Source organism: Cyanistes caeruleus, chromosome 3 (genome assembly GCF_971803275.1).
Source record: "Cyanistes caeruleus chromosome 3, bCyaCae1.hap1.1, whole genome shotgun sequence".
NCBI classification, from domain to species: Eukaryota; Metazoa; Chordata; class Aves; order Passeriformes; family Paridae; genus Cyanistes; species Cyanistes caeruleus.
In genome coordinates, this window is record NC_141703.1 from 31,820,173 (window position 1) to 31,830,151 (window position 9,979).

The 9,979-nt window shown below is 45.5% G+C and overlaps 1 protein-coding gene across 2 annotated transcripts in view; it reads right to left on the reverse strand.

Moving 5' to 3' along the window:
* ATP10A (ATPase phospholipid transporting 10A (putative)) overlaps positions 1 to 9,336 on the reverse strand; it is a 110,745-nt gene extending 101,409 nt beyond the window's left edge. Inside the window, exon 1 of one of the 2 annotated variants that reach the window (XM_086880595.1) lies at positions 8,583 to 9,336. Coding sequence is in view for 1 of the 2 variants with exons in the window: in XM_023948707.2 (XP_023804475.2) it covers positions 8,583 to 9,025 (443 nt within the window). In the remaining variant the exon portion in view is untranslated. The remainder of the gene's footprint in view (positions 1 to 8,582) is intronic. The other variant, XM_023948707.2, reaches the window with a different exon arrangement.
* Positions 9,337 to 9,979: the final 643 nt, after the last annotated feature.

A 9,979-nucleotide genomic window follows, 5' to 3' on the forward strand; every position in this document is an offset into this window, starting at 1 on the left:
AATATTACAAATTCCTTTAGGAAAGACCATTGTCAGGACAGAGAGAATCTAACTAGCATTTAAGAGGTCTTCTTGCAAGGGGGCTACAGTCATTGGATCACTAATGTTTACAGGGAAAGCAACTATTGGCATTTGGTGAAGAGTCAAGATGCAAATCAGCAGCTCTGTCATGAGATAGGCACCCCAGTCCATGCTTCTCTGATAAAACTGGAACCTAGGACCAGTGAAGGAAGGAAGATGTACATGCTCTCAAACATGCAGATAAAGCCAGTATGTCTTTATTCTGGTAAATGGTTTAAGATCAAGCTGTAGCTTCACAGCTCTGCAGTTACACAGCAGAGGGAAGTGCAGCAAGGAGAAGCTGACAATGAGAACATGGGAATCCTAAAAAAGGAGAAACAGAAAATACAGGAACCATCCAAACCTCCATATGTAAGTGTAGACCCAGGCAAAAAAAATGCACTACAACTGCAGGATCAGACTTTGGTGGATTGTATTTGATTTATTAAAATCTACTTTTGCCCAAGATAGAGTACATATTTCTAACATAGTTAATGAACTTTCTGCATCTCTCAGGGTTTGGCTGCTAATCTGCCTGCTAAAATTTATTCAGTGGCAAATCTTCTGAGGCATCTTATTCCACATCTAGATATTGAGAACATACTCACAGGTGTATTAAGGTGACTGCTGTTCTGCACTTCCTGTGTTGGCATCAGTATTTTGAGAGATTTCACAACAACTTTCACAATGATTTGCTAGAGAACACACAAAACCAGCTAACATGACCAAAACAGGCATATTCAGGTTGCTCCTGGAAGGCAGGAAGGTGAACAGAAGCTAGGATGTAAGTATATGGCTGTGAGACCCAGAAAAAGCCCAGGAAGCATAAGATAATACAACAAAATAAAAGACCTCTGATTACAAAAGCTCTAACTTCATAGTGAAGTTTCTCTTTTTATTCAAAAAGTCAAAACTAAAACCTCCATCAGAAACACAGAAATATCACATATTCTGTAATAGTGCTCACATCCTCAGTGTTCATGTTGCAGCACACATATGTAAGAACGGACGTCAGTTGTCGGTCAAGGAGTTAAACTCTTCCTTGAAGTAGGTCAGTATTTCCAGACAACCAGAACGTAAAAACAAAACAAGTAACCTCCATGCCTGTTAAATCTCCAGCAGAGTCTGGGTTTTTGATGACTGGGCATGATGCAAATGCTGGCCACTGAACTGAAGACAGTGGCCTACTTGTCATTCTTGAGAAATTATGGTCAGACAAGAATAAAATTATAATAAAATAACACTGGAGATGGAAGATGTTTCCCACCCCTGAATACACACACCTTGCCAGTTCAGGACTGTCCTTTAACCAACTTGGCATGAAGGATGTGGGCTGACCATGGCAGAGATGTTCACCTGCAACTGTTCTGAAACAGAGCTAAAATACTGCTCCTGTTGGAGCAAAGGACTAGATGGTAGTTTACTAGCTCCAAAGGCTTAGATTATTGCCAGCAGCCCACAGAACAAAACACCCTATTGGGTGGCTAGCCTGTTGTGGACGGGCTGTGTATCTGTATCCTTGAAAGAGTAAAAAAGAGGAAGATGCTGCTCTCAGTTCACGTCTTACAGGCAATGTCAGATCTTATTTTGAAGGCCCCCTCATTCCCACTTCCTGAACACACAGCAAAGATTAAACCAATTCACCCAGAAACATTAGGGTCATCTCCAAGTGAATATGAAGTTTGCTTTATTTAATTTTTCAGAATCAAAGATAGATTTGGATATGTACATTTTCTCACTTGAACTCAGTATTAGGGCTATTCAAGCTTCTCCCTTGCATTTCTTTTCCCCTGCACACCACCACTAACACCTGCTTAGGAGAAGCTATAAGCCAGTATCTTTCACAAGTATGCACTGTGGCTGAATTTTGTGTGTGAGTCAACTTTTGTGCTTGATGTGCAACAGAGGAAGCTGCTGCCCATAACTACACAAATGGACCCATGAGAAGCAAGTGCCCTAACTTTTAGCAGGCTCCTCACTTTATGCCATTCACTGAAATCCACTCTCCCTGGCCCAGTGCATGAAGAATCTGTCTTGCTTCCACATTCTGGTGAGACAAAGTGAGGCAGTGCTGGTGGGTACAGATCAAGTTTCTGCTGTGGATCTTTTCTAGGTACAAACATCACTGGCTGCTACCAAAGGTGCATTAGTGACAACTCCCAAAGTGAGAACACTAAGGCTGAAGGTAAGCCATAGAAACTGGTTCACCTCCACAACTATGTGAAGTGAAACAAATTGTTCTGCTTTTCATGAACTTAATTGCTTTCAATATATGCAACTGCTAAAATCAAGGCTGCACAGCATAAATCCTGCAACCTGGGTCTAACCCCGAAGCTGTGCATTTGGCTTCCCAACTGCATTGACCTTATTGTGTCCATACATAAAAACACCACATTCCCGAAAGGGCTGATGTTGCAGGGAAAGAAGAGAGGTATCCTAGAGACTGCTCTTGCACAGAGTAACTATCCCAAAAATTGGAAGCATGCTGGATTACACAGCAGGGAGATGTGGCACTTGGATGTCTCCTGGTGCTGTGCCAAGGTAAGCAACCTGCCCATTCACGAGAGTTGTGTAAGCCTGGAGAAGGTACCTGTGAAAGTCCTGCCCAGTGGCAGGCACCTTTCTTCTATCTCTAATTAGTACATCTAGAGGACTGATCTGCTTCTGAGAGGAATGTCCTGGCTAAGTTATGCCACGCTAGCAGGTAAGTAGTTCCATAAATACTGATTCTTGCATGGCTGTCACAGGTTTCAGTTCTGGTTTTCAGTTCTGCTGACTATGTGACACATGGAAGGTGGAATCACAATAAATACCAGGCAGAGTTGAACAGTACATGCAATTCTTTTCCTCTTGTGTATTTTCTTTGGAAAGGCACTCTTGACAGAATCAAATAGAGCTGTTATTCTTTTGGCCACCTCTAACAGTAATCATGGTCTCAAGTTAATAAAGACACACGACAGCAAGGAGATCTGCACACAAGGTGGCAACCTGTAATTCTGGGCTGCGGTCTGCTTAGCACAAGAGATTATGGTGTCTCTCTGGAGGGCAGTGTGTAACAGCAAAAATTGATTTGGGGACATCACCAGGTCTTTCAGTGGAGATTAAAAACATCTTCTTTGGCAGCCAGCCAGAGGCATGTGAAACAGCCTACAACGGCTCTCATGACATCCAATACAAATGAAAGAGCTTAGTAACAAGAGTCAAGCATTTTTATTTTCCAGTAAAGAAGCTCAGGCACTTAGAAAATTTACCCTACACTGAATAGCAAATAAACTGCATACATGCAGTTGGACAGAGAGATGGGTTTTCCTGTGCATTCTAGCTGGCTACATCTCAGAAGATTAGCACAGACATCCCTTGCTTGTTTATCCAAATGGATAAACTCTACTGCAGAATAAAACTGCTCTCTATCAGTCTAACAGAGGAGCCTCTACTACATTACTGAGTTGACTCACTGTCATCCTGGCTCAAACTGAAGTGCAGGACAAAGAGACAGTAAGATGAACAGAGACGCATCTTTCTGAAACTCAAGGAAGGAACACCAACTTCACCAACGGATTCAGACCACTACTTCCTGCTTTCAGCACTTTGTGCACCAAATTCACTCACAGAGGAAACTGAGTAATCCCAGGTAGTTTCCTTTTGAATCACATCTAGTGATATTTGTGTTCTGGAAGGGAAACGAGCTGTTTCTTCTAATGAGAAGGTCTTTATCTGCCAGCACATTTTGGGACAAGAAGCTGCTCTTGACTGTGGTAGTAGTGGGAGATGTTCACAAACTAATTCCTCAGAAACTGGTGTTGCCAACAAAATAAGGCACTTAAGAAGTGAAGTGGTTGTAAGCAAGTCATCATCTGGCTATTTCTGAGGCCATGAGCGGGATCTACTGTGCCTTTGTGAGGATTTGGTAATACTGCTGTATCTCTTCCCTCCAAGGTTGGAATTACTTTCACAGGTGGGTTGACAAAGGCAAAAGGGAGTGTATTTTTTAAATTATAGGAAATGTTGGCCACATCAAGCTCTTCTCTCCACCCCTTCAGTTTGGCAGAAATAAATTAACATTTAATGTAAAACAGCCTGCTTTGATAGCCTGAATGCTCCATTAAACATTTTCTACACCTCAGGGGTGACAAGTATCCGGTCATAAATTGCAATTTGTCATGGAATTTCAAGTCACAGGTTGACACAAGAAGCAGTTATCACTCTCTCATCAGTATGCACAGGCATTACACTCTTTAGCAATACTTTTGGACACAGCAAGAGCTAGAGAGTAGATTTAAAAAGTGAAGCCCTCTGGTTTTGAACATATGGCTCCTAGAAAAATGTTAGCAGAGATTATTTCACCAGCACAGCCCTGAGACAGCAATAAAATGTAATTTCCTGATAGACAAGTGTCATTATTTGTCATGACTGTAGTTATCACTATTCATCTTCTATTTACATGTCATGTAAACATATACCGTATTTTGTAACAGCACACTGAAATCAAGGCTTCTGCTCCAATGACACATTTAGTTCTATCAAATATTTAACAACATGTGCCATCCACAACTCCAGTGAGAGCTGGTGAGCACTGGAGACCACTGGAGGACCGTAACTGCAAGGAAAAAAGTCACCCACCCTTCCATCTTCTCAAGAGGGTAGAGACTACTATCCAAGATAGTAACACAGATTTCACTGTTAGGAATGCAAATTTGTAATCTCCAATCTCAATCCCTGGGTGATAGAAGTGAGGAAGAGGAACAAAGAGGGGAGACTAAGATAATCACAGGTTTGCAAAAACGATTTTCTGCAGGCTAGGCTCCAATGCCTTTGTAAGTTCCCTCCATTTAAATCAGCTAAGAGTTTTGGCTGTCATCCAGCATTCCTAGCTTAAACACCTGTACAGAATTGAAATTGTAGGTGACCTGTGAAGCCATCCTTCTAAGGTAAGTGCCTCATTTCCTCCGTAGTGCCAAAGGAGAGAGGTGCCCTAAAGGCCTCTGGATAGAGGCCCTATTAGCTCCTCTTGGCCAAGAAATCTTCCTTAAGACCCTTCCTGCTCTTACAGACAGACCTGCAAAGTCCATCACAGAGCAACACAATTCTGCAATTCTCCTGTGTGTTTCACTCCTCAACTCCTGCCAATTCAAACTCAACAGCTTCTTTCAATTTATTGAAAGAATCAAGTCTTTTCCCTTTCCCTCTGACTCTAGAAAGCAATAATCTTCTAAGGTACTTTCCACTCTCCATAACATCCAGGATTTCTAAATGAAAACTGTCTTCTTTCTGTCAAAACAAGCTGCATCTCTCTTCAGCTTCTTACTTTAGCTTGCATCATCCTTTGCTGTTTTGTTGCCTCACAAGTGTTGCCAACTCTGAGCCATAGAGTCATTGATTCCGCAGTGGCTGTATGAGAACGGGTCATCTGAGTCCACTGGGTAGGCAGGAGGAAGACAGCTGTCAAGCAGTCAGCAGAGAACAGTATTTTCCCCCAGACCAGTTCTTGACATGATCTGCCTGTGTAGGTTGTGGCAGAGCACCAGGCAGTGGACACTGCTGGAGTCATGTAGAACCTTCTCCTGATGAGCCCCCCTAGGCTCTGACTACTCCTGCATTCTCTCTGTCCTCTAGCTTTTGTATCACTAAATGCTGCTTGTATTTAACAGAGGACAGGTACTTCAGCATCCAGAAAAGCATGTATGTATTATACATAAAAAGGATACATGACACAACATACAGTATCCAACCTGAATCTTTACTTGGTCACTGAACAACGCAGAACTTAAGACAGAGGGCTTTTCTCCACTACTGAAGCAAAAGTTCCTGTCTCCATTTGCTGACTGTTATAAATCAATGTTATTTTGCTGTAGTTTGAACGCTGTAGTCTGTGTTTGAGGTGGCTCAAGCAGCTGTGTGGAAGGCTGGCAGGAAAGTGAGCCCATCACAGCCCAAAGTCCTGGAACTCAGATACACCTCATCTTGCAGAAGGCCTTTCCATCAAGCTATGAACAACTAACAAGCAAGAGATGAGTTCCCACTCCCTGACAGTCCTAGGGGAACACAGGACTGCAGCGATGTTCATAAACCTGCAGCAGCATTTCTATCGAGGACAGCACTTGCATCAAAGTCTGCCCCTACCACAAGGAAGTGGCAAGTAGGGGGAGAGACAGTCTGGTTTGCTAAAAAGGTAGTAAAACTGATAAGGGACCAGCATGTGATAAAATCCATGAGAGGAGAAAGCTGTCATTTATTACTTCCTTATATGACATGCTTCAACATTTTTCCAGAAACAAGGTCACTAAGGAAACAAAGTAAAAGTCAGGATCAATCCCTTGTGTTTCTCCTGGCATGACACCTCTCTAAGAAAACAGCTTTTCTGAACTCACGCCCAGCAACTTCAATGACCTTGATACAAATCTCTCAATCTTGGTACCCGGTCACTCGAGTTAGCAAGAATCTTAGCTCTTATCTGCAGAAGTAGCAAGTTTCTAATCCCATCTCGCTCACTGGAGCTGGAGGGTGTTTTAAAAGGTGACTTGGTGAAGTTTAAAAAAAGCTACAAAAGAAGAAAAAGTGGGCCGATTAAAAATGTAAGCAAATTACTTTAACCACATGTTTTGTTGTATTTTTTAATTGTGGGAAGCAAGCTTTCCCTAGGGACTGCTGGAAGGTGAAAATAGGTGAGCTGCTGCTGGGGACCAGGGCTCTGTTGCGGGCTGCAAGCACACACCGTTCAGCTCTGCAGCCAGACAGAAAGCTGCGTCTGAAGAGGTGACAGAGCTCTCACACTTCCACGCTTGCTGCCCCACAGGGATTTGGCCGACATGTGTCTTTGATGCCAATGCAAAGAAAAACCACTCCCAAATTAATCTGTGCAAGTGACACTCAGCAGCAATCTAAACTCTGAAGTTAAAGGAACAATTCTGACTTAGTCTGCAAAAGCACAAGCATGACAAAGGGTATTGCACTTAGCTGGGACTTACAAAAGACCCAATTAGTCTTAGTTGGCACTCACAAAAGACCAGAAGTGATTAACATCAAAGGTACACCTTTTCTCATTGTCATGTCTACTTTTTCGGCAGCAGAGAGGGATATGGAAAATTGCTGGGGGGAAAACATTCCAGAATTAATATCACAGTACTGGTATTTGTTAATATTTTGAGCATCTTCTGCACTGGGCACTTAGTGCTTTTCAACCTAGCACAAGAACTTGTTTCTAAACTGATTTTGTTTGGAAAAGGTTAGATTAGCCATCCTGATTGGCACTGTGTTACTTTCTGCATGAGTAGCCCCTTACAAGACCTCCTGCAATCCATCTTCCTAAACACCAGAAGTGCTCAGAGTTCGACAGGCAAGCAAGGCACTAGGCACACGCATAGGTTAGTAGCAACTATGTGTGTGACTTGACTGGGTTGTTTTTGGTTTAGTTTATAGAAATAAGGCCGTATCTACCGGTGGAGGAATATCCCCGGGTGAGATTTCTTACATGATAAGTTTGTGAAATAACAAGCTGAGTCTGCTGATGTTAGAAATGCAGCCTTTTTCAGTGAGTTCTTTTTCAGTGTATTTTTTTTCATGCCTTTCTTGCAATAGGAGAGTTGCTCTCTGTCTCATGCTTACATCAGCCCAGAAGACCCTCCCAGACAGTCTGTGGAATCGGAGTGTAAGTTTCTTGGCACGTGTTTCATTTCTTTTAGCCTTAGAAGCATCAGAAATGAAACTAAAATCTGCTTTCTCAGAAAATATAGTCTTCTCTCAATCCCCAGAAAGACTTAGCCTTAGACTACTAGGAGATGATTGGCACTCAGAGGAAAGCAAGACAAAAAATTTCATAAAGCTGGCTTCTAAGCACATACATGTTGATGCAAAAGTTATTTCAGTCTGATTTACAAATACCAAAGCAGTGCTCTAAATGTATTGCCCAGATCATTAGAAAAACTAATTCTGAGACGTAAGTGACGTAATGCTCCATCACAAGCACTGGGAAATAGCAAAGTCACAGGGAATGATGACATTTGAGATGATAAATAAAAAACATTTGCTTAAAAGTAAATGTTCAGTGGAAAAACTTTAGAAAGGCAGTCTGGCCTCACTAGTATCACATCATGAAACCTCGCAGACCTAGCAGAAATTCAGAAGCCTTTGGCTTCTATCCTTCCTTCACTCATTGAAGATTTAACAGCAGATTGTGTGAGTTCTCATATTACTATAATGAAATTAATGTCTGGAACTATACAGAAGTGTAATTTTCTGCACACACCGGGAAGTGTTTGCATGTAGTGATTTACTGCGGGACCCCACCGGTCAGAGCAGATTCACTTTCACCTGTAGGTACAGGACTGAACGAACTCCCACAGTTCTGAGTTGAGTTGGGAGACACCAGTTCCACGGGCAACTGGAAGGTTCTTTGCACTTGAAGTGGAAAGGAAAGGCCTCCACAATGGACCTGCTGACTGCCCTCACCTCCGCTCAGTGGTGCCAGGCGGGGCTGTCAGCCAGCACGGCGCTGCCGTCCCCTGCCCTCACCCGCCCTGCCTCACCTGCTGTACACCAGGCACTCCATGTGGTTGATCTCCTGGTCGGAGCGGTAGCGGCTGTAATCCTCCCACAGGTCCTTGATGGCGGTGACCGCCAAGATGAAGAGCACGGGGGCCAAGGCCAGCTCCGGCTGGAAGGCATTGACGGCTGGCACGAAGTTGAGGAGGGCGATGAACACAAAGTAGACGTTGGCCAGGCGGTGGAACTGCTCAAAGAGGTTCTTGGGCAGGAAGGACAAAGCCGTGTACTTGGTGGTCTTGAGCCGGTTGCAGGCCAGGACCGTCCTCTTGGACTTCTCCGGCTCGGCCTCAGGTAACAGGAGGCTGGAGCGCACCAGCCGCGTCTTACTCTCCTTTTTCTTCCTCCGCCTCCTCTTCCTCTGCCTCTCCTTCCCCTCCGGCAGCACCTGGGGCGCTCCCTCTCCTCCTGCCGTGCCCTGGGACATCGCTGCCGCCCCGGTGTCCTGGCCCGGGCGGCGCGGGCAGCTCCCACGGGCAGGCACGGCCCTAAGTTATCATCCTCCGCCGCCCGCCACGGCTCTCCTTTCCTCTTCCCCTCCGGGGGCGGGTGGGGGGAGGAGGGCTCTCTCCAAGCCGCTCCTAGCCGCTCTGCCGGGACCTCTCTCTTTCTCCTCCTCCTCCTCCTGGCCGGGGAGGGGACGTGGGCAGGCGGGGAGCCGAGCGCTCCTCCCGCGGGCCTCTCCCCGTCGCAGGCGCGGGGGATGCGGGGGCCGCCGTCCCGCGGCCGGGAGCGCGCAGGGCCGGGGAGCGGGAAACGGGAGCGGCCCTTCCGCGCACAGCCTGCCCCGAGCGCCGTCCCGACCCGGCAGGGCACTTTATCGGCGGCTTTTGACTTTGAGTTACGTGTGGGACGGGGAAGGAGGTTCGAGCGGGGAAAGAGAAAATTCCCACTGAAGCGTCGGCGCTGCTCACTGGCCTTTATCCACGGTGCCCCAGCAGCAGCTGGTGGGAGTTTTTACCAGCTGACTCACGGCGAAACGCTCCACTTTCTGCCTGAATCCGTGTGCCACGTTTATGCTCATCCCAGTGCTTAGCCTGGGAGTTAGGGCACGACATCCCCCGGCTCCTCATGTCTGTCTGGTACACCAGCTCTGTCGGCCGTGGCGCCTGGGACAGCCCCAAAGGTGGGAACCAGAAAAATAAGGTTTCCGATGGAAAGCATTAGGCACTGCCACCCCCGCACACGCCCTGGCAGTGGTGTGCTGTAATGCACGTTCGCCCCTGTGGATTTTTCTATTCCCTTGTTGTTGGGTAGTTCTTACCAGCAAGGATTGGAAAATGCCAGTCTGTTGCTCTATGGTTTACTCTCTGTACTTTCTGGAGAAAGATACAGACCCATAGGTCATAATGGATAGACAAGAAGTACAGAAGAGAAGATA